Here is a 24,018-nt window from a genome sequence, read left to right on the forward strand (position 1 = left end):
GTTCCTAGGCTTTGGGCCTCCTGGCCCCCCAAGTCCTGAGAACTGTAGGCTGTCCCAGCCTGTTCTTTTCCTCCTGTCTCTTGAGCCAGACCGGCCTTCCTCCCCAAAGCAGGGTGATGGCCAGCACTCCCTCCAGCACTGAGCCTGGCCCCCTTTCCACGGCACCCCTCTGGCTGCTGCCAAGGCACGGGCTAGGCTCTGGCAGGACCAGAGGGGAATCCAAGAATGGAGCCTTTCACCTACAACACTCCCGCGCACACACACACTCAAGTCTGCACACGCCTGCCTGCGCCCCAGACCCCTTGCCCTGTGCCTCGGCCCGGCCAGTGAGGATGCAGAGCCACCTGGGGTTTTAAAACTCTGTTGGGGCCCATCCCTGCAGGCCCAACAATCTTTCCAGCAGATCTTGTCCCGACCCACTGGCTGGGCAGCCTGCCATGGGCTGAAGTCTGACGCGGCTGCCTCTCCAGGGTCACCTCCTGAAGTCCTCTTCGCCAGCCTGCAGAATGGGGCAGGAGATAATGGGACCAGTGCAGGCCTCGGCCTTTCCCAATGCCCACGGGACTGTGACTCAGGGCCACTTCTGGGCACAAGCCCCTGAAGCCTGGCCTTCCCGTGTCCTCCCCCTCCCTCTGGCTCCTCCCGTCGGGTGCCTGGTTCACCTCAAATGCAGTGTCCACAATCTCATCAATGACAGCTGCCTGGGAGCGGAATTTCTGCTGGTAATGCTCCACCCCAGCCGCCAGCTGCAGGAAGTGGAACAGGAGCTCCTGCTGCCTGGGAAGGGAGTGGGGCAGAGCCCTGACTGGGTGGACCTGCCTGGCTGGGCCATCTTGGTCCCCAGAGCCCCAGAGCCCCAGAGCCCCCCAGACAGTTCTTCTTGCTTGACCCCTTCCTCCCAACTTACATTACCCTAGGGCTTCCTTTCCATCCATGGCCACCATGTTTCTGTGTGTGGCCCTTCCCCGGCCCCACCGTTTGTCTGGACCACAGCAGATTCTGACAATTAACTGTTTACCTTCCAATCACCCAACCCTCCATCAGTCCACCCACCTGCTGCCCCTTCAACTACCCCCTACTGACTCATGCACCCACTCAGCCACCTACCCACACACCCACCCATCTGTTTAGCTATTCACTCACCCATCAGACCACACAACCCTTTCCCTCACTCATCCATACCCCCATCCACCTGCTCTTCCCTGGCCCCACACGCCCACCCCTTACCTAAACCTCACCCTCATGGACTACCCATTCATTAACTCCTTTGCTGCCAACTTATCTTACCAATCAGTCCATCAAATAACACTGAAATCAATGAACACTGCCAGGTGTGCCAAGGATGTAGAAATGAGCGAGAAACAGCCCCTGCCCTGGAGAAGCTCAGTCTGTGGCGGAGCCAGGAAAGCAAACCAAGTGTGTTTACACCTGTGATAAGTGTGAACACGGGGCACTGAGGGGCCCAGAGGAGGAAGCCTCCCCCAGTACTGGGGGTGAGGAAAGGTTTCTGGAGGAAGTGCCGCTGAGCTGAATTTGAGTGTTTGCTGAGCTCAGACAGGGCTCCTGGTGCTCCAGGTCTGTGAACAGTGGGGAGTGTTCTGGGGGCAGAGGTGGGCCTCAGGGAGGGAGGTTTTAGAGAACGGATGAATTGAAGGTGGAGACATGCAGGGAAGGTCACAGCAAGGCACCCGACCCTTAAACTAAGGGAGGCAGGAGCCCTTGCAGGGAAGGCAGAAAAGGCCAAAACTTCTTTCAACAAAGATCACTCTTTAAGTCAATAAAAAGAAAAAGAAAGGAAAACAAAAAGATGAGAACAAACCAAACAACAGCAAACCAAAGACACTCTCAGTGAAGGTGGAGGTGGACCAGTGGAGAAGAGACCAGAGGCCAAGAAACCCCCACGGCAGGTATCACAGAGGTGCCAAGGATCCAGACCAGGCTGAGGGCCAAGGAGCTGGGACCTGGAGGGAGGACAGGAGGTGAAACGAGCAGGACTGGAACTCAGCTCTTCTAACTCTTAATCACTTGAGCCTGGTGTCTGTCGGCAGCCAGAAAACATCGCAGGCGGAGAGAACGGTGTGGGCAAAGGCCTGAGGGAGGGCACGTATGTGTGACGCTGTGGGTAAAGCTAGGATGCAACGGGGGTGGTAGCAGCTGCCATGATCATGGAGGCCTTGGGGCTTGAGCTCTGTTGGTGGGTGAGCAGAACCTGGAGGGTGCCAGCTGTCGGGCTGGTTTGGAGCCGGTCTGGATGCGGTGGGGTGGGCCCAGCTTTCAGTAAGAAGGCTCTCTGGGGAGCCAGGCCTGAGAGCAGGGGCCAGGAGTCTGTGCCAAGGACCCCCAGCCATGAGCACAGCCACGCATCCCCAGGAGTCCTGGCCCAGCCGGCCGCTCACGTTGACAGGAAGGGCTGCTGACCATCTGCCTCCCCTGCATTTACCTAAGCTGTTCCCCAACCCACCGTCCTCTTCCCTCCACCCAGCTGAAGCCCACCAGCCCTCCGTGGCCCAGCGCATTCTACAGAGGTGGGGCCCTCACAGGCAGGTGCCAATTGTGTCCTCTTTGGGTCTCTGGAGTCCTCGCAGAACCTAGCCCAGAGCAAGGATCAGGGATGCTGCTCGAGTAAAAAAAGTGAGCAGAACTCCCATTCCTCCAGCATCTCGCCACTGCCCCTGCCCTGGGTGGTCGGGCTCAGAGGGGCTCTCATGGCCCTTTAGGTGCTGCTGGGAGGATTCACTTGATGGCACAAGATGACTCAGGGTGAGCAGAAGCCACTCAAGCTCACCACATCCCATAAGCCTTAGTGCTCTGCTTCCAGAGAGGTGGGCAGTGCCCCTTCCCCTGCCAGCCCAGCGGTCAGGCCCCCAGACTACTCCCCTTAGACCTGAGGCCTTGCCTCCCTTCATGTCTCCTTACTTCTCAGTCATGGTTCCAAATTGTTTCTCAACGAGCTGCTTCTGTCTAGTGTGTTCACTCAGCGCCTCTTCTGGTTCTGGATGTAGAGAAAGAAGGAGGAGGTCAGGGAGACACCTGGATTGAGAGTGGGTGGAGGGAATCCCCTGTGTCCTGGAGACACTCAAACAGGGGTCAGGGTTTTTTGTTTGTTTGTTTGTTTTGTCTAGAATGTCCCCAAAGAGATTGCTTCTCTGGGCATGGAGTATGTTTTGTTTGTTTACTGGTCCATCATCCATTCCCTCTTCTTCTGGTAAAAGTCTCCCAGTTTTCCTGAGGACCCACTCCCACCCCTTTTGGTGGACTGTTGTCTAGCTGGGGTTGACCCCCCACAACTCTAAGGACAAGCCTGGCCAATCAGAACAGCCTAGCCTTTGGGTTACAGTGATTGGTTCAGAAATAGCCAGGTGATTAATCTGAGCCAAAGAGATTCATTTCTGGGACTTTGTTGGAATGGCTGGGAGAAGAGGACCTCTCTGCTGGGAGAGCTGTGTTTAGCTATACTGTGAGGATTTGGGACTAGAGTTGCAGGTGGTCATATTCCCACCACAAGGGAAGAGCACCCTAAGCACAAAACCACACAGAGAGTTACAGAGCAGAGAAATGGAAGGAGACCAACTCTCAAGCAACATTGGGTCCTGGATCCAGCCATTCCTGAAAGCCCATGAACTCCCAAGTTGCTAAGTAATTTGAGACAATTTTTCTTTTAGCTTAAGCTTTTTTTTTTAATTTTTGAAATTTGTGTATTTATTTTACATTATATTTTTAAATTGAAGTATAGCTGATGTACAATATTATATACAATATAGTAATTCACAAATTTTTAAAGATTATATTCCACTTATAGTTATTATAAAATATTGGCTATATTCCCCATGGTGTACAACACATCCCTGTAGCTTATTTTATACCTGATAGTTTGTACCTCTTCACCCTCCACCTCGGTCTTGCCCCGCCCCCTTTTCCTCTCCCTACTGGTAACCACTAGTTCCTTCTCTACATCTGAGTCTGTTTCTTTTCTGTTATATTCACTTGTTGTTGTATTTTTTAGATTCCACATGTAAGTGATATCCTACAGTATTTGTCTTTCTCTGTCTGACTTATTTCACTTAGCATAATGCCCTCCAAGTCCATCCATGCTGTACACCAGAAACTAATATAACATTTTAAATCAACTGTACTTCAATTAAAAAGCAAACAATCAACCCATTTAAAATAAGAAGAACTGAACAGATATTTTTCCAAATGAGGAAATGCAGATGGCCAACAGGAACATGAAAAGTTGCTCAACATCACTAATATCATGGAAATGCAAATCAGAATCACAATGAGACACCATCTCACAGCTGTCAGAATGGCCATCATCAAAAAGAACACAAATAACAAATGTTGGCAAGGATGTGGGGAAAATGGAACACTTGTACACTGTTGGTGGGAATGTAAATGGGTGCAGCCACTATGGAAAGCAATATGGAAAGTTCTCAAAAACCTAAAAATAGAACCACAATATGGCCCAGCAATTCCATTCCTGAGCACATATCCGAGAAAAACAAAAACATTAATTCAAAAATATACATACACCCTGCTATTAACAGCAATGTTATGTATAATTGCCAAGATATGGAAGCATCCTAAGTGCACATCAATAGATGAATGGATGAAGAAGATGCAGCATACATATGTAATGGAATACAACTCACCTATAAAAAAGAATAATATTTTGCCATTTGCAGTCCTTCATTAACTTTTTTTTCACTTCAAAAACCAGAATTTTATAACTGGCATAAACATTTCCATTGCATCAAAAACAACTAAACACCTAGAAATAAACTTAACCAAGGAGGTTACCTATTCTCTGAAAACTGTAAAACACTGATGAAGGAACTTGAAGATGGTACAAAGAAATGGAAACACATCTTGTGCTCTTGGATTGGAAGAACCAAAATTATCAAAATGGCCACACTAACCAAAGCATTCTACAGATCCAGTGTAACCCCTGTCAAAACACGATATTTTTCATAGAACTAGAGCAAACAATTTCAAAATTTATATAGAACCACAAAAGACCCTCAATTGCCAAAGCAATCCTTTGTAGGTCTTTTTTTCTCCTCTTTCTTCTTTTTGTTTTTTCTTGTGGTTTGATGACTAGAAAAGTTCCTGTAACATTTGTTGTAAAGCTGGTTTGGTGGTGCTGAATTCTTTTAGCTTTTGTTTATCTGTGAAGCTTTTGATTTCTCCATCAAGTCTGAACAAGAGCCTTGCTGGATAGAGTATTCTTGGTTGTAAGTTTTTCCCCTTTCATCAATTTAAATATATAGTGCCACTCTCTTCTGGCCTGTAGAGTTTCTGCTGAAAAATCAGCTGATAACCTTATGGGAGTTCCCTTGTATGTTATTTGTTGCTTTTCTCTTGCTAATTTTAATATTTTCTCCTTATCCTTAATTGTTGTCCGTTTGATGACTACGTGCCTTGATGTGTTCCTCTTTGGGCTGATCCTGTGAGGAACTCTCTGTGCTTCCTGGACTTGGGTGACTGTTTCCTTTCCCAAGTTGGGGAAGTTTTCAGTTATTATCTCTCCAAAAATTTTCTCAGGTCCTTTCTGTCTTCTCTTTCTGACCCCTATAATATGAATATTAGTGCGCTTCATGTTGTCCCGGAGCACTCTTAAATTATCCTCATTTCTTTTCATTCTTTTTTCTTTTTTCTGTTCTGTAGTAGTGATTTCCACTAATCTGTCTTCTAGTTCACTGATCCGTTCCTCTGCCTCATTTAGTCTATTCTTGGTTCCTTCTAGTGTGTTACTCATTTCAGTGATTTTATTCTTCAACTCTGTTTGGGTATCCTTTATATTTTCCAACTCTTTGCTAAAAACCTAACTCTGTCTGCCTATACTCCTCTTGAGTTCTCTGAGCATCTTCGCCATCATTACTTTAAATTCTTTCTCAGATAAACAGCCTATCTCTTCATCACTTATTTCTTCTTCTGGGATTTTATCTTGTGCCTTGGCCTGGGAGATATTCCTCTGCCGCCTCACATTGTTTATCTTTCTATTTGTATTTTTAGGTAGCTTAATTATGTTTCTTGACACTGGAGAGGTGGCCTCTGTGGAAGACATCCTATACATCCCAGCAGTATACTCCTCTCTCGTCACCCAAGAGCCAGGGTCCTTCCAGTCCCAGGGTAGAGTCTGGCCTGTGTTTGTGGACTCCTTCCATAGGCTTTGGGATTGTTGTTTTCTTATTTCTAATATCTGCCCCTGGTGGATGAGGCTGGACTAGAGGCTTATGCAGGGTTCCTGGCGGGGGAGTCAGTGCCTGCCCACTGCTGCATGAAGCTTGGTCCTGGGCCTCTGGTGGGTAGGGCCCACCAGTGTCTAGAGGTGTCTGTGGCTCAGGAAGCCTGCTGATGGGGGGGGGGGGACTGTGTTCCCAACCTGTATGTTGTTTGGCCTGAGGCTTCCCTGCAGGCTGTTGTGTGGGGCTAGGTCTTGGTGCAAATGATCCAATCAAGATATCAGCCTCCAGGAAAGCTCATGTAGGTGAACACCCCCCAGAATGTCTTCCATCAGCTTTTATGTCCCCGGGTGAGCTATATCCATCCCCTACCTCTCCAGGAGATCTTCCAAAACCAGCAGGGAGGTCTGGCCCAGGTTCTATGAAATCACTGCCTCTGCCCTGGGACCTGGCTCATGTGAGAGTCTGTATACACTTCCAAAGAGAATGAAGTCTCTGTTTCCCCCAGTCCAGTGGGGCTTCTGGAGCTAAGCCCCACTCGCCTTCAAAACCAGATGTCTTGGGGTCTCCTCCTCCTCTCAATGCCAGAACCCTGGGCTGAGGAGCCTGACGTGGGGCTTAGAACTCTCACAACTGTGGGAGGGCATCTGCAACTTAACTATTCCTCAGCTTGTGGGCCGCCCACTCGGAGGTCTGGGGCCCAGTTATATCGTGAGAACACCCCTCCTACCGTCCTGCTGCAGTGCCCTCTTTATGTTTCCAGTTGAAGAAATCTTTTTTGCTAGATTCCAGTCTTTTTCCCGATGGTTGTTTAGCAGTCAGTTGTGGTTTTGTTCTTTGCTTAAATTTTTTTGCACTGAGTGTCCACGATGGAGAGGGTGGGAGAGAGGCCAGGTGACCCCTAAAGGCCCTTAGTCTCCAGCGTTGATGATCCTAAGAGTGGGATTCTGGGGCTCAGATTCTAAATTTCTGAAGATCTTTAAGCAGGAGGCAAAGCAATTGGCTCAAAATCTTTTCACCTGGAAAGTCAGATGTGTAAAAACGAACATGTACAGGAAACTTCATTATGTAGGCCCTCAGTCCAGTTGGAGTGAATCTGGACAAGCGTGGATAGCATCTTGAAAATACCCTCAAGACAGCTGAAACCACCCCACATAAGACCAACTCTATAAACTTTGAAAGTTCTTCATAGAAATAATGTTTGGCAAATCATAATTGGCTAATTAATTGTTCTGCAAATGGGTCTTTCAAGAATTGACTATCAGTTTAATTGGCTTTTGGAGGATTGTCTTAGTGCCCTTGGGACCAAAGCTGTAAGCTCTGAAAGTTCGCCTGAGTCTTGGACTCTAAAGCTGGGTCTGGAGCTCTGTATCTGCTGGGAGGATGGGGGTGCTGGTACCTGCTTCAATGAGCTCCCTCAGTGAGTCATCCAGTAGATTCTCGTGGACCTGGGTGGCCTCCTGGGAAGAAAGAGGCCTCAATCCTGCCAGAGTCCCATGTCTCCTCATCCCTGGAGCACCCTCCTCCCTTCCCTCCAGCTTCTGTGCCCCTCCTCATGTTTTCCTGATTGGTCCACCTGCCCCACCCGACTTGGTACCTCCTGCTTCACTTTCTCCAGGCCTTTGAGCAGGGCCATCTGGAAGTTATCCACCAGGACAGCAATCACCAGGCTGGGGCGGAGACAGTGGGGCACTCTCAAGGAGGAGGCCATAGGCAAGGCCCTGCACCCTCTTCTGGATTCACTGTGGCATAACCATGGTGAAAGGGGAGGAGTGGGACCCGGGGTTAGGTGTTGTGGGGGTAAAGCTGGGGAGCACAAGGGTGGGGTCCTCACTTGAGGAAGATGAAGTATTGGATGATGATATAAATCATGAGAATGGGGATGATGTACCAGGCACCTGGGAGAGAGGGCGTTGTTCGAGCTGTGAGTTCCTTGCCAGCCCTCCCCATTCCCGTGTCAGCAAGCATCAGAAGCCCCACCTGGCAGATAGGGTAACTGAGCCCTCTGGGTCTGCACACCCAGCCAGACCCTGCCCTCCACTCAGCCTGAGGTCTGCCCCACCCTGGGCCCGGCTGTCCATGTAGATGAGGGACCAGTCGTCCAGGGTGAGCAGGGTGAAGAGTGTGAAGATGGTGGTGAAGATGTTCTGGAAGCGCTTCGGATCAGATTGGCGGAATAGCGCCCGGAACACCACAGAGAAGAGGACTGGTTGTTCAGGGCCAAACCTGGCACACAGAGTCCCCATCTCCCCCAGTTTCCCCCTCCCTGCCCCCTGCCAGCTCCTGGTCCCTCCCCGCAACTCCGTCCAGCCCAGCACCTCATGTTCCCACCCCAGAATGCGTGGCATGGATACAGAGGCAGGTAAACATGAGGATGAGGATGGCAGTGATGGACGGCAAGGACCGGGCCAGGGTCCCAGTCACTTCCTGGAGGCTGGTCAGGAAGCTGTGGGCAGAGGTTGAGAAGGAGGCTGAATCAGTGGAAGTGGGGATCTGTGCCTGGCAGCCAGAGCTGACCTGAGACAGGAGGTCCCTGATTTGTTAGTGACTTGGAAGAGTCCTGACCCCTCTCTGGAAACTGAAGAGATAGATCCGAGTGGATGGCAGGAGGCTTATCAGGAAAGCAGGCTGGAGTCTGCGCCTCCCCATCCCTCATCACTTGAACAGGTCACAGCAGATTCCTTGGGAGCCCAGGCCCATTGTTCCCTCTTCCTTCAGAGTCCCCACACCAGGGTGGGCAGCTGTGGTCCCGCTGACCTGAGCCTCCGCAGGACCCAGATAGCCCGCAATGTTCGCAGGCTCTTGAGGACCTTGACGATCCGGAAGGTGTTTTGGTTGTAGACAGCGTGTGTGAAGGAGGGAGAGTTGAGATGCATGAGCATGAAGTCCAGCACGGCTAAGACCATGATGAAGAAATCTGAGGGCATAGGGAGGGGAGGGGGCGGCTCGGTGTCATGGGCTCCTGCCTGGGCCCCTAGCCCAGACCCACAGTCCTCCTGGTGCCAACACCCCCTGCTTCCCACCACACAAACATATACAGACACATGCACACACACACACACACAAAGGCTCCACCCTTACCCACCCAGTTTGTTCCAGGGGTCAGAAAAATACTTGAGACCCAGAGCAACGATCTTGAGCACAGCTTCCACCACATAGATGCAGAGGAAAATGGAGTCCAAAGCCATGAAGTGCCACTCTGTGGGGACACAGGGGGCTCGCTCAAGGCCCTCCCCAGTGACCCCAGCCCCTCACTCCTCCCCACTGGAACCACACACACAGCAATTTAAGGAGAACCTGGCTCTGCCCAATGGCTGTGTGTCTTCACTGCTCTGTGTCTCACTTTTGTTGTCTATCAAATAGTGATAATAAGTCTGCCTGATAGAGTTTCCATGAGCATTAAATGCATTTAACATAGTAAAGGGCTTAGAATAGAACCTGAAACAGCTTGCAAGAAACACCAGTCACTCTTCTTCTTCTCTCCTTAGTTGATGTGCCCTGTGGCAGGTCCTTTCCTTCATTCTGCTCCCCAGGTTTCAGGGGCCTCCTTCCCTGGTTTCCCACTCTCACCATCTCTTAGGTTCTGGGCAGCCTTCTTGGGGAAAGCAGCGCACCTAGAGCTGATGCGCCACCTGGTGGCTGCAGTCATGAACAGTACATCCTCAAGTTGAGAGGGCTTTTCTGTCTCTGGCTGGCTGGCTGACTTCAGCAAAACTCTCTGAGCCACACTCTAACGCAGCGAGGGTGGGGGTGGAGGATGGGATGCTGCCTACTTCCGAGGATCAAATGGCCCAAGTTCTATGAGTCACTAGGCACTTGGTCAGGCCCACAGGAGGCCTGGAACATCAATGGCCTCCTCCATATGAACCGGGCTCCCTAGCACTTACCGCCCCGGATCTCAACTTGAGCGAAGGTCTGGGCCACGAGCATGACGGTGTTGAGGCAGACAATGAAGAGGATGAAGCCTTCAAAGGCTAGGGACTCAGTCAGTCTCCTGAGCATTCTCCGGATGTCCCAAATGAAGTAGCTTAATTTTTCCCACAACCAATAGAAGAGGTCCACAGCATGCAGCCTCCTGTGGGTCCGCTGGGCTCGGCCAGCTGCAAAGAGGCCAGAAAGCCAAGCCTGTGTGGAACGGGACACGGGGGTCCCAGGCGCCCTCTCCAGCCTGCCTGCTTGCCTGCCATGTGCCTCCGTGCTAGTCTTGTACTAGTATTGGGGCCACAGGCTTGAGCCGTTCCCTGGCAAGTCAGCCTGATTGGGATTTGGGGTCTGCCTGGGCACATCGCGGGGCTCACGCTCCTGCACCTCTGTGCTTTTCTTTACTCACATGGCAGCTTGTACACAGAAGACCCCATCCTCTTCACCGCCCCATCCTCCTGGTAAACTCTCTCTCTCCAAGATTCTAGTGAAACATCTCCCCCTCTTGACTGCCCTCTCTACCCCCAAACAATTAGACACTCGCCCTTCAGCCTGTTTGTGAGGCTGTTGCCGTGTTTACTGAACTATCGGGGGCCAAGTTTGGGGGATTGCGTGTTATCAGTCAAAGTCCCTCTTGCCCTCAGACAAGGCCCTCATTCAGGCACTGGTTCCAAAACTCTGCCCTCAAGAAGCTCACAGTTTAGTGGGGGACATGTGGACAAACAGAACCTACAGTGGTGAATGTTCCTATCTGGAGGATAGACCCCTATCACTGGGGATGGTCTGGGATTGGTTGTGTAAGTGACCACCCCCAGCTTTCATACTAGACAAGAGGAAACATTTGAGAAGTGGACACACGAATAAAAGCAACAGTGACTGAATGAACAAATGGCTGGCAGACTGAGGAGGTGCATAATTCCAGGAATAAAAGATTGGCTGATGGACAGTCAGGCGAGTGAATAGCCAATGGGATGCACACGCAGGTGAGCACAAGCCTCATGATCCTTGGAAGGACATGCTGGCCGGACTCAGGTCTGGCCTCCGGGCCAGGCAGCTGGGGTGGGGGGAGGGGGGAGAGCAAAGACTCACTTTTGCGCTTCTGAAACTGCTCATCTCCTTTAGGCCAGCTTTCTGAGGTGTTAAAGGAGGAATCCTGAGGATGGACTTTGTTGGAGGTCTGGAAATCAGGTGAGTGAACTGTGCTACAGGAACAAGCCAAGTTCCGGTCTGAGCTCTGTATGTTTGTCTTGCTAGGTTGGAGGACTATTGGATGAGAAAAGACAGAGCTGAGGGAGGCTCTGGCCACGCTGGGGGATGTGTGTGGGCCAAGGAGTTGGGAGCTACCCTGATGGTACTCCCTGTGGTAGTGCTCTCCGTGGGGGAGATCGTAAGGATGTGCACTGTGGTGGTGCTCCACATGGTGCCCATGGTGGCCACGGTGGTGCTTGTCGTGGTGGTGCTCACTGTGGTGGTGAGGTAGCTCAGGGTGGTAGGACCCCATGGTAGTAGGCCTTCTGTGATGGCGGGCTTCCCGATGATGAGGCCCAACACGGTGATAGGCCTCACTGTGGTCGGGGGTTCACCAGAGTGGTGGGAGTCTTTACAGTAGTGAGGTTTACCTTGTGGATGGAGCCCACTCTGGTGGGGAGCCTCACTGTGGTGGTGAAGCCCACCATGGTGGTAGGACTCCCTATGGTGGTGGGGGCCCCCATGATGTCTTCTGCTACCAGAGTGGGGCTCATCATCAAAGTGGTCCTCACCATAGGAATGGTGGGAGGGAACAGCGTCATGGGGAGGAGCCAGGGAAAGGGATGTGGCGTGGTGGGCTCCGCTGTGATGGTGGGCCTCAGCGTGGCGTGGGGGGTGGGGGGAGTTGGGGGAATGGCAGCAGAAGGCATCGTCACGGAAGTCTTGGAGCTCACCAAGGTGCTGAGATCCACCAAGATGACTGGATACGCCACGAAGGTGGGACGCACTGCCGTGACGGGGCTCTTGACGGTGGTGGGCTGCACTATGGCCTGGCCCATGGTGCGGCAGTGGCGAGCTGGGGTGAGAGAGCACATCCAAGTCCTTGGTGTCTGTCTCACTTGGAGCCTTTTCAGCCATCGAGGGTTGCTCCATGACTGTGCTGGGAAAGCTGGAATGAGGAAAGCTCAAGACGTGGCCCCTGAAGGCCCCATCCTGTATTGCCTTTCTCACGTAGTCTGTGGCACTGGGCTCCTAGGAAAGCCCAGCTTCTCGTGGAATTCTCCCGTCTATGATGTCACAAGCAGGCCCCTTCCCAGGCCTGACTCCCAAGTCTCCCCCTGGGCTGCAGTTCAGAATCCAGGATCACTGCGTCTGACCTCTTCATTATAAAGAGAAGAAACCAAGGTCAAGAAAGGGGAAGGGACAGGTCCAAGGTGACCAGGAAGGTCAGTGGCAAAGCTGGACAAGGAATTCCAGGGTATTACCACAGACCCAGCAGTTGCTTTAGCTCTGTATTGGAAAGCACTTGAAGAGGTCAAATGGTCCAGTCCTCAGTTCTACCTAATACCAACTGGCTCTGAGGTTCAAATGGCCCAACTTCTTCGAAAGTACGTGTGTGACTTTGGGCTAGTTGCTTAATCTTAGTATGCCTCAGTTTCTTCCTCTGTAAAATGGGGATAATAGCACCTACCTCATAGGATCAAAAAAGATATGTAAAGCTTATACTAATGGCACGATAGCATTAATTGGTATTATTATTCTCTCCTTGATCATTGACAGTGATGGAAACCCCACTCAGATTATCACTAAAACTATCAGCCATTATTTATTGAAGACCTACTTTAGGCACTTTTAATTTAACCCCACAATAACCCCCCATGATGAATATCATTTTTCCACTTTACAGAAAAAGGTCCTGTGGCTCAGAGAATATAAATGAGTTGCTCAATAAATAGCAACTTAAAATCAACACTAACTGTAAACTTCTTCAGCACCATGCTGGACTGTCTTTGTGCTATAACCCACTGCAATTCATTCATATCCAGTGCAGCTCTTCTGGAAGCCTTCAGGTCCCTCCTTTGACTACAGCTGCTTCCTGAGTGCTTGGTCACAGCCAAGTCTATAGTGACATGGGGTATCGGGTTCCCAGCGATGAAAGAGACAGGGCCCCTGCCCTCAAGGGGCTCACTGTCTGTTGCCAGCAGCAGACAAGGAAAGAGTTTGTGGTAGGACTGTTAATCATTCCACAAATCCATTCTCCTCGTCTTCCTGACATATGGCATCCCAACTAGAGATGGCATTTCCTGAGGTGCCTTGCATCTAGGCATGGCCGAAGGGTGCAAGCAGAAGCTTATACACACATACATTCATTTTCATATTCTCTTTCATTAAAGGTTATTACAAGGTATTGAATATATTTCTCTGTACTATACAGAAGAAATTTGTTTTTTTAATCTATGTTTATATATAGTGGTTAACATTCCCAGCGTTATTTTCGAACTTTATGCTTTGTGATGCCAGCGCTTTCCAAGATAGACAGTCATTCAGCAGCCTCAGAAAACAGGTTAGAGGTTGTTAGAGGTTGTTTGACCCTGTCTGCAGTGCGCAGTGGGTGAGGCCTTTCTCAGTTTCCAGCATGAGATCAAGAAGTCTGTTGATCATTTGTGAACACTGTATTGCCCCGAGAGGAAGAGGTAGACTGCTGACATCAGCTTCGCCCTCCTCAGTTACCTCCTCCCACCTCCCCTCACGACTGATGACTGACTTATGGGAGCAAACACACTTTCTGTGACAGAAAATCAGAGGAAAATTTTCTCCTAAAGAAATAATTTTTACGTGCTGTGACTCTGCAGTCCCCTTGCCGCTTTGCAGTTGATGTGAATGTTTTAAAACACGATTTATGCAGGCTAGAAGTGAATTTCAGCATGATTTCAGTATTTTTTTGCGAGTTTCCTGCTTAGTTATTTATTATGCCCTTTTATTGTATGTCTTATTAGCATTTGTGTTTTACAAATGTGTCTAACTACTCAATGTGGTGATATTTTATGACCAGTTGTGAAATGAAAGAGGAGATGCTTACAAATATGCTTAATTTGTTTGCTTATTGTGGACAAATCTGGTAGGGTTAGTGGTAAAGAATTATAATTTACAAACGTAGCAATAGCATCAGCAAAATTGAAAAAAACTACAAATTTCAGGCATTTGACAAACAAATGCACTAATTTCTATCTATGGTGTCTCGAACAGATTAAGGCTTTTATTTTACAGGTCACATTTAATAAAAAAGCTCAAAGAGCAAGTTATTTGTAACACAATCTGTTGTCCAGAAAAAAAAAGAACTTAATAATACTGGTATGTAAAATTAGATGAGTGAAATGCTAGCGCAAAATGCCCCACAAAAAAGTGAGAAGGTTCTACTCTGAGAGAGAAGGATAACTTGACCTATTGATGTTACATGATGCTGAAGAGCTTTTTGTTTTGTTTTTTGGTAATAAACTGAAAAACAACAGATTCTTTATGCAGGCTGATGAGTCAACAGACGTCACTGATAAACACCATGCTGTAGCACTTGTAAGATTTGTAAATGATGCTGATAATCAAGACTTTTTTTCTGCTGCAAACAGCCAAGATATGGTTAATATTTTTTTCATATCTATGGGGGAATGGTGTAGCTCAGTGGTAGAGTACATGCTTAGCATGCATAAGGTCATGGGTTCTATCCCCAGTACCTCTATTAAACAAAAAAAATGACAAATAAGTAAACCTAGTTACCTCATCACCCCCCCATATATATATATATATATATTTTTTTTTCTTCATATCTAGAATCAAAAAGTCTGTCTTGGAAGAACTGTCTTGGCATTTGAACGGATGGTGTTTCCATCAAAAGTTGATTGCATTAAAGTTTTCACTTCTCTTGCAAATAAAACCAAAATGACCCAAAGCTCAACAAAAAAAACTTGATGTCGTCACACACACTGCTTTCCTCACAGAGAGGTGCTGGTGTCAAAACTCTAGGAGATGAAGGATGCTGCAAAAATGGTTAACTTTATTGAACAAGACTAGTTCACTTGAGAGTGTTTAAAAAAATCTGTGTGATTGTGATCCAGCAATTCTACTTCTGGGCGTGAACCAAAAGAATTGAGAGCAGGAACTCGAATATGTATCTGTACACCCATGTTCATAGTAGCATTATTTACAACAGCCAAAAGGTGGAAATAACTCAAATGTCCATGGGTGGGTGGATCGATAAACAAAATGTGGTCCATACATACAGTGGAATATTATTCAGCCTTAAAAGGAAGGAAATTCTGAAAAAATATAAATAAAATTTTAAAAATTTTTTAAAAAGGAAGGAAATTCTGACAACATATTACAACATGGATGAACCTGAAGACACTATGCTAAGTGAAATCAGCCAGACAAAAAAGAACAACTATGGTATGCTGCCACTTAAATGAGGTACCCGGAATAGGCATAAATAGGCACATTCATAGACACAGAAGGTTAAATAGTGGTTACAGTATTTATTTATGTTTATATTTGTATTTATATTTATATTTATATTTATAGACTATGGGAAGGGGGTGATGGAGAATTTTTGTTGTATGGAAACAGAGTTTCAGTTTGGAATGATGAAAAGTTCTGGAGATGGGTTGTAGTGATGGTTACACAACGTTGTGAATGTACACAGAGACCACTTAAACATGGTTAAAATGGCAAATTTTATGTTAAAGTATATTTAGCCACAATAAAGTTTTTCTTAATTTTAAAAATTGATTAAAAAAACAACTATGTGACAACTTGGACAAAGAGCACAGAGGTCTCTTATTCAGACATACCGAACCCTGGCAGCTCCCCACTTTGCACACGGGTCCATTGAGAACCACCAATCTGGCGGAGAAAGAGGCTGACTGAATCTAGGGAGGGGTCATCTTACCTAATTAGTGAGGACTCCTCCACTGACTGCCCCCTGATGGGCGTTTATATGGAACATGAATAACTTCTCGCTCTGTGAGCGTTTTAAGAAGCCATCCATGGACCTCTCTCCTAGACCCAGTTGTGTTCTTTCCAAGTCTCTGCAAATGACCAACCCATCAGATACTGCTCAAGAGTCCAAATAAACTGTGCCTTAGGCCCTCTTTCCTCCCACATAACATGGATAACATATGGATTGCCCCAAATTCTGCCCATCGGGAGGGTTTTCCTTCACTACTGTCTTTCAGGGGCTGTAATATAGCAGCTGTCCACTTCTGGCTGTTGCTGGCTTACTGTGCAAAGCCTTCCATAAATTGGGCCTGTGCTTTTCCCTCTTACCCTTGAAGTCTCTGAGGCAAAGGAGGTAAAGCAGTAGAAACAGATACCACAGGAGTCTGAACCACCTCCTCATGAAATTTATTTGTGTCTTCTGTATGTGCTTGGGCCCAGTATCACATATGCCACTTCAATTTCTAGTGGGATGCAACTGTGAAAATCTTATGATTGAACATTTGGGTCTGATAATCACTTCATGTTTCATAAATCAGGCATTCAGTCTTTATCAAGGCCCAGGAGGAAGTCAGCTGTTTTTGAGAAAGTACAATTGTTGTTGGCAGAGGATAGCCATGACCAAAATTCCAAGGGTCCTAGCTATGATGTGCTTATTGGGGCTTGCCAGAGATGCCACATGGCATCTTTGGCTGACACCTAAGTCAGGCACCCAGATCTACTAGACATAATACCCAAATGGTAGGGCAGTTTTGCACCACTGGACTTTAGAAGAACTTTTTTCAGATCCAGACCAAACATCATCAGATTTACAGGTTACCCAGTAAATGAGTCAAAGAATCTTGCCCAAATATGATCTACATTGGCTCCAAAATCCAAAAGGCACACCATACATTGCTCCTCTTTCTTCGTGGTGTATGGTGTAAGTGGCAGCAACTTGTCTCTTACTTTAGAAGGGATATCCAACATTCCCCAGACCCCTGGACCCCTAGGAACTTTCCTGATGTTGTGGCAGGACCTCAACCTTCCACAGGGTTCATCTCTGGCTCTCTGGCGCACATGTGTCTAAAGCATTTACAAAGTGCTTGCTGTTTCCTACTCACCGTGTCCAGTTAGCATAATGGCATCAATTGAGTGTATCAACATGGTATTCTCCGTGTTGTCAAGACTATCAAAGTCCCTCTGAACCTTGCCTTTTGCAGGAGAACGGCATAATCCAGGGACAAGACAGTAAAGGTATACTGTTATCCTTGTTATGCATATGCAGACTGGAATTTCCCACACTCATGGGGATGTAAGAGAAAGCACTGACTAGTTCAACAGCCACATAACAGTTGCTGGGGTTTATGCTCACTTTCTGCAATAGAGATCTCAAATCTCGAATTGCAGCTTGATTGGCACTGACACATCACTAAATTTGCTTTTCTGCCTGCAAACTGATGAATTATTAGGGGATATGGTTGGAATCACCACCCTTGAATCTCTTAAACCCTTAACAGTGGTACTAATCTCTGCCATTTCTTCAGGGTTGTGATATCGTTTCTGGTTTATAACTTGGCAGGGGTAGGGGAACAATTCCAGGGGTTTCCACTTGGCCCTTTTTACCATAACGGTTCATACTCTCCCAGTAATTTTGTGTCCCTGATTAAATCTTGGCTGATATAGTAACTTTAAAAGATACACAAACTGCCATTTTCTTTGTCTGAAGAAACTCAGAGCTCCATCCATGTCTCTTGTCCCTTTGGGCACAAAGGTAAATAAATCAATGTCTCTGGTAGCTTCCTTGTCTTAACAAAGTGATTATGACAGGGTGGATTTTGTTCTGCTTCTTAGGAGTGCTGTACGAATACAGAATTGGGAGCAAGCTCCCGTGCTTGAAGAAAGAGGGGAAGGTAATGTGATAGACTGAACATAAAAATAACCCCATGTCGCTCCAGCTTCTATCCACAATGCCCCTTAAAATGTGACTTTGCAACATCTATTTCCCCATCCTTAAATTTAAACTGACCATGCAACTTATTTTGGCTAATAAAATGTAGCAAAAGTGATGGAGTGTCTCTTGAAAGCCTCAAGACAGCCTGCCTGTTTTTCCTTGCTCTCTCGGACCCCAGCTTGGGTGATGAGAACAAGCTTAGGCTCCTCTGCTAAAGGTAAGAGAGACCCTGTGTAGCATAGCTGAGTCACTTTGGCTGAGGCCATCATAGACTAGCCAGGCCCCCGCCACCCTGCAGTGGATCGTGAACATGAGTGAGCACAGCTGAGATCAATCAAGCCCAGCCCAGATCAGCAGAACCACCCAGATGGCCCATAATCTAATGAGAAGCAATACATTTTTAAAAGCCATTATGTTTTGGGGTTGCTTGTTACACAGGACATTACTAACTAATACAGGAGCATGGGGGAAGGGACATTTTGAAGAATGATTAGGAACTCTACAGATGGATCATAAGAGAAAAGGGAAGATCATGTGCAAAGAATGGACATGTGAATGAGCCCGGCACCTTCAGGTAGTGGTGTGCTGGGACGCAAAGCGTTTAACACCCATCTTTCCATGTGTAGTTCTGATGTGAATGTTGGTTGGTATTTTTGTTTTTGTTAATGAGTAATAGACTTTTTCCCTGAAGGACCAAGAAGTGAATGTTTTAGGCTTTCAGGGTCATCCAGTCTCTATTGCAACTACTCAACTCTGCTATTATAATACAGAAACAGCTCCAGAACAATAAGGAAAAGAGTAAGTGTGGCTGTGTTCCAATTAAACTTTATTTATAAAAACAAGTGGTGGGCCATATTTGGCTTGTAGTTTGCTTACCTCGGTCTAGATGATCAACAAAACAATTATCAATCTGATTTATAGTGTTTGTTGATTTATAGTGTAACTACTTGCCCCATGGCTGACTGCATGCTGCCAATGTAGCATCGCTGAACGCTGGATTAAGCGGACAGTAAGTAGCAGAACTTTCTATAGGATTTTCGCCAAGCAGATACAATAGACATAAATCCCCTTAAGAGCACAAATAATAGTAAAATCTAGCAAACAAACTAGGAAGAAATGAGTTGTATTTATTACCTTTATTCTTAATGCAATTTATTTAATACCAAGTTTATGTAATCAATTTAATAATTTAAATTTAAATTTAATTTTTAATATAATTTAATTATGTTCAACAATTGGCTGGCAAAATTCAGCTTTCAAGAGCCAGTTAAGAGCCAGTCCTGGCACACCGCTGCACTCAGGGAATGATGTTAATCCAGTGTGGCTGGAACTAGATCGGGGTGGGGGGGCGGGTGTGGAGGGGCAATGCGAAGTGCAGTTGGAAGGTATCTGGTGGGTCAGACTAGGCTGGGCCTCTTCGGCTCCTATCGGGGGGTGGTTTCAAACAGGAGAGTGATGGGATCTGATGGCTTTAGGAAGGATGGCTGCATACAAAGAGGAGAGGTAAATTTGCTGTGGGGAGCCTGAGGCAGGTGGTTCTGTTAGGAAGCGGTTGATGTAACCAGCAGAGAAACTGATGGCTGAGTCTATGATATGGGGAAAGAGAGGTGTGTTGATGCCAGTTACTGGGGAGTCTGGGTCTGCAGGGCACAGTGATTGACAGGTGGTGCTGGGGAAGGGGGAGGGACACATTAAGGGGACATGAAGAATTGGGGCTTGAGCATCTACTTGAATTGGGGGACCAGGCTCTGAAACTCAGAGTGCTGGAGAAGGAGATGGTTTGGGCAGAAGATGAGATGTGCGGATTTGAACAGAGTAGGTTTGATGATTCCGGGAAAGCTCAGGAGGGGAACTCTCTGCTGAAGGCAAAGTTGGGAAAGAGGACCTAGGATCCTGCCTCTTGTGGGTCCAGTGGCAGGACATTCATGGGAGTGTCCCCACTCCTATCTCTGCCCTGGCTCTAGGCCACCTGGAAGCCACATCCTCTCTCTGGGACTCAGTCTCCCCATTTGTCATGGGGTATTAGGGTCTGACTCCTGCATTCTTTTTGCCTGGGTTTTGTGAAAATCCCATGAAGTTGGGGTGGGAGTCGAGAGTAGGGGTGGAGGAGGGTTCCTGCTCTGTCTCGGCCCACTTGAGGGGGCTGGGGGAGCTCTTGGGGAGGAGAGGGATGGCCAGCTGGGGTCCTCAGATTCCTGCAGCCTTGTTGGGTCAGAAGAGCTGATCTCAGGTGCCCCCCATCACCCACGGTCTCCTTTCCATCCCTTTGTCTGGACGGCCTGAGGGCTGCCCCTCTTCTCAGGCGCTCCTGTCCTGCAGTCACCTCCCCACTCCCCTAGCACAGCTTGAGAAGCTGCCCGATGGTGCTGGTAGATCACCAGCTTCCTATGTCTGAGCCCAGCCCTCCTCACCTCCCACACCCGGGGAGCTCAGGCTCCCTGCCCTCCCTCCCCCTCAAGCCCACTCTCAGGGGGCTTTTATAAAGAGGCTCTTTAATAACAAGCCTGCAGGGACTGCTAGGGGTGAGACAGGGGATTCCGATGGTTGGGTGTCCGAGCACTCTGGCTTCTGTCCAAGCTCAGCCTCTCCCTGAGTGTGTGGGTAAGCCCGGGCACTCCATCTTTTTGTCCCTCAGGCTCCCCTTGTGTGAAAGGGGTTTAAGAATAACACCCATCTTACAGGGTTGTTGTAAGAAGCAAATAAGTTAAAATGTATAAAGCTCAGAGAAAAGCACCCAGCACACAGCAAGTGCTCAATAAACATTAGCAAGTGTCAAGGTTCTTCTGAATGTGCCTTCTCCCAACGGCATTTGCAGTTTATTAAAGGTCTTTCTCCCACCTTCTTCAGTGGCTCCCAGTCATCTACAACAGAGGTCTCCACCTGATGTGCTGCTGTGCCAGGAGTGGGCTACAGACCAGCTGAGACAGTGACCCCCTCCTCTCTGGGGACAGCCCAGCCTCCCCTGCAGGTCATCTCTGTCCTTTCTATTTACTCAAGTATCCTGTGCAGAACAATCTGAACTTCTAAGCATGATATTCAAGGCCTTTCTTAACCAGGCACTGGCAGGCTTCTCCCCCACCCCCCACCCCAGGTAGCCCAGCCCTCCCTGGATCCCAGATGCCCAGGCTTCCTCTCGCCCGGTGCCTCTCCTCTGCCTGGAGCACCCTCCCCTGTCTGTTCTCACCTGGGACTTGCCTTCTCCAGGATGCCTCTCCAGACAGCTCGGGCAGACACTCCTGCCCTCCCCTCTGCTTTGCACGTCCTGCTACCGTCAAATCAAAGCTGCTGCTCGCCCTTACCATGCCTTTGGGCAAAGCAGGAAAAGGCACCCTTACCTCAGAATGCTTTCTCCCACCAGCAGGAGAACTCTTGGAACAGACATGTCGACCTGGAACACCTACAGCGAGCAGGGGGAGTGTCCTGAAGGGTCCCTGACGGCACCAGAGCGGACACTTTGGGAACGTCTCCGTGTGCCAGGCGCTGTGCTAAGTGCCTTATCTCAAATACTGCCCATAAAGCTCAGGAGGGAAATGGCTCATTTCACAGGTGAGGAAAGTGAGGTTCAAAAGGCTAAGACCAAAGTCATGTAACCAGTAGGTGGCAGAGTTAGGGTTTGAATTGCAAAGCACTGATGGAGGTAATCATTTCTATCAAGTCACTGCCACCCAAGTGGCTGCTTACACATCTGTCCAGACCTTAGCATGAGCGTCTCAAAGCAGGGAACATGTTTCACTTGCTGCCAAAGCTCAGGAAACATGCAGAATGGGCGGCACTGTGTGCGTGTTGATGGAAGGAGGCTCTTTGCAGGGCATTAGGGTTCCAGGGGCTGGGGCCTGTTCCTCTGTGTTGTGGCTGAAGCTGGAGATGTTTGGACCAAGGAGTCTCAGCCCCTGAAGTCTAATATTTGATTCGGTGCCTGCTTAAGGTCTGCCCTTGCTCCAACATCAGAGAAACCCTCTCCCAGGGCCTGATGATTCCATTTAGTCCCTGAATCCAGATTTTTCTGAATCTAGAGTTGTGTTCTCTGCTGCAGTGGGACCAGGTTTATAAAAGAGGGCCCACTGGCCTGAGGCAAATCTTTAAGGCGTATCTGAGTTTTCCAGGACCCACAACAAGGTGAAGAATGTTCCTGGCAAGGGTATGACTAGATACTAAGGCTGGGAAGAGCAGGGACAGGGACAATGGCAAACAGACACTTCTTAGGCCTGCGGGCCAGAGCATGCTTTTCTGCTTGTCTTTGTACTAGACTTTGAGTCTAGTACAATTCTTTAAAGCCGCTTATCACTAGAAATCTAATAATGCCTTTGCATGTCTCTAGTATCTTCTGCCCTTTCCAGAACACTACTGGTAAAACGTGGAGTGTTAGAAAAACAGCCCCTTTTCAAGCTCAAGGAGGGTTGTACAACCTGCCAACCAACCCTTGCAACCTCCATTGCCCAACCAGGCCAACGACTGTCTCTGTGAAAGATAAAATAAGGAGGAGCTGATAGCAATGCCTTGGTTTCTTCACTTAACATTTTTCTGGGTCAAGGTCTTGGGGGTCAGCCTAGCCTGGGGCATGGGGACTTCTTTATTCAAATGGCAGTGTGACAGCACTCAGAATCACAGACTCTGAAGCTATCTGTCTGGTTCAAACCCTAGCTATGTGACTCTGAGCATCACTTCTTGAAGTTTCCGTTCTCTCCCCATAAAAAGGTACCTATTTCAGAAGTTAATACATGTAAAGCCCTTCTACAGTGACTGGCACATAGTACACCATGTTAGCTATTATTTTTATTTCTTGTCCAGATATGTCAATGCAGCTCTGAAGAAAGTAACAGAAAAAGTCCTGATTCTCTGCTGGTCTTAAGGGAAGTGTCATTTGAAAGTGCTAGGTGTCTTGCTGTGCTAAAGGACACTGGAAGCAGGGAATGGTCCTCATCTGAGTCAATGTTGTCTTCTTGTGGGGAAGGATGGCCAGGGAAGTCAGTGATTCAAAAGGGAGGTAAAATCCTTACTTAAGCACCTCCTTACCTGAAATAATCCTCCTTCTGAGACAGGAGGGAAAGGAGCAGGGCACAGCCATTCAAGGAAAGACAGCAATTAACATCAAAATGGTGGAAGATTCAACTCCCAGTAGGCTTTGAGGCTCAAGATGGCAGGAGATTTGACTTCTAGTAGAACTTGAGCTTCATTATATGCTCATTGCAATATTAACATGGTAAATGGTATTTCCATAGGTGCCATGACAGCTCCAAGGCTAACCATAAAAGGTCAGAGTGGGCAGTGGCCAACCTCCTGGGAATTCCAGCCCCTTCCCCAGGGTAGCTAAAATTGTCCTCCCACTTGTTAGCATATGAAGCTACCCAACCCATAAAAATTGGCAAAACCACATTTCGTGGCCACCACTTTTGCTCCCTCATCTTTGGAGACTGCCTGCACTCTGTCTATGGAGTGTGTATCTACTTGTACTTTAACCTGAGCACCCAACCCCTACACCTCCTGGCCTTTCAAAACAGCCTACACTCTATGCTGTATCTATTTATCTAAATAAATTGATCTTTACTCAATTGTGGCTCGTTCTTGAATTCTTTTCTGCGCGAAGCCAAGGACCCACACCTGGTGGGGCACATCCCAGGGGCTCAACGGAGACCTGGGACACGGCCCTCCTCACGCCCCACATTCGTTTTTCCTGTATCACTTCCAGCCTCTCCTCTGCCCAGAGAGGTGTTGTCAGGGACTTCCCATGAGGATAAAGGTCCTATCTGCCTTGTTCACCTGTGTCCCCAAATTACAGAGATGATGCTTAATGGTGCTGAAATGAATGAAAAGGAATGAATTAGATTTTCTTAAAGGAAAATGAGTGGAACTGAGGTGGCCAGTCTGGTGCACATGGTCAATCAAGGGGTTGATGAGAGTTGTGAGCCTCTGCACAGGGCAGTGAAGGAGTCTGATTGAGCCTAGGCCCCCATCCTCATGGTGACAACCACATCTATTCTTGGACACCTGTGTTATCCTCAAACGTGGGGAATCTGGCTTTTAATG

At 48.1% G+C, this 24,018-nt stretch overlaps 1 protein-coding gene across 1 annotated transcript; it reads right to left on the reverse strand.

Annotated features, from left to right (window-relative positions):
* Window positions 1-472: 472 nt before the first annotated feature.
* On the reverse strand, window positions 473-12,133 carry CATSPER1 (cation channel sperm associated 1). Its single transcript, XM_006179573.2, has 14 exons — window positions 11,726-12,133; window positions 11,451-11,633; window positions 11,196-11,283; window positions 10,073-10,285; window positions 9,271-9,384; window positions 8,943-9,102; window positions 8,540-8,631; window positions 8,248-8,391; window positions 8,020-8,083; window positions 7,783-7,855; window positions 7,585-7,645; window positions 2,917-2,992; window positions 663-777; window positions 473-499 (listed from the first exon to the last, which is right to left on the reverse strand). The coding sequence occupies exons 1-14, from the start codon at window positions 12,131-12,133 to the stop codon at window positions 473-475; spliced, it is 1,818 nt and encodes a 605-aa protein (XP_006179635.2).
* Between the last annotated feature and the right edge of the window lie 11,885 nt (window positions 12,134-24,018).

The sequence above is a fragment of the Camelus ferus genome, chromosome 10, assembly GCF_009834535.1.
Source record: "Camelus ferus isolate YT-003-E chromosome 10, BCGSAC_Cfer_1.0, whole genome shotgun sequence".
Taxonomy (NCBI): Eukaryota; Metazoa; Chordata; class Mammalia; order Artiodactyla; family Camelidae; genus Camelus; species Camelus ferus.

What these genes read in the sequence shown, in the direction of transcription:
- CATSPER1 (XM_006179573.2), bottom strand. Translation starts at nt 12,133, where the DNA reads ATGGGCCAGGCCATAGTGCAGCCCACCACCGTCAAGAGCCCCGTCACG. An exon ending in GCAGTTTCAGAAGCGCAAAA is followed by an intron (nt 10,286 to 11,195) that starts GTGAGTCTTTGC and finishes GCCTCTTTGCAG; the next exon opens with CTGGCCGAGCCCAGCGGACC. An exon ending in TTGTGGACACTGCATTTGAG is followed by an intron (nt 500 to 662) that starts GTGAACCAGGCA and finishes CCCATTCTGCAG; the next exon opens with GCTGGCGAAGAGGACTTCAG.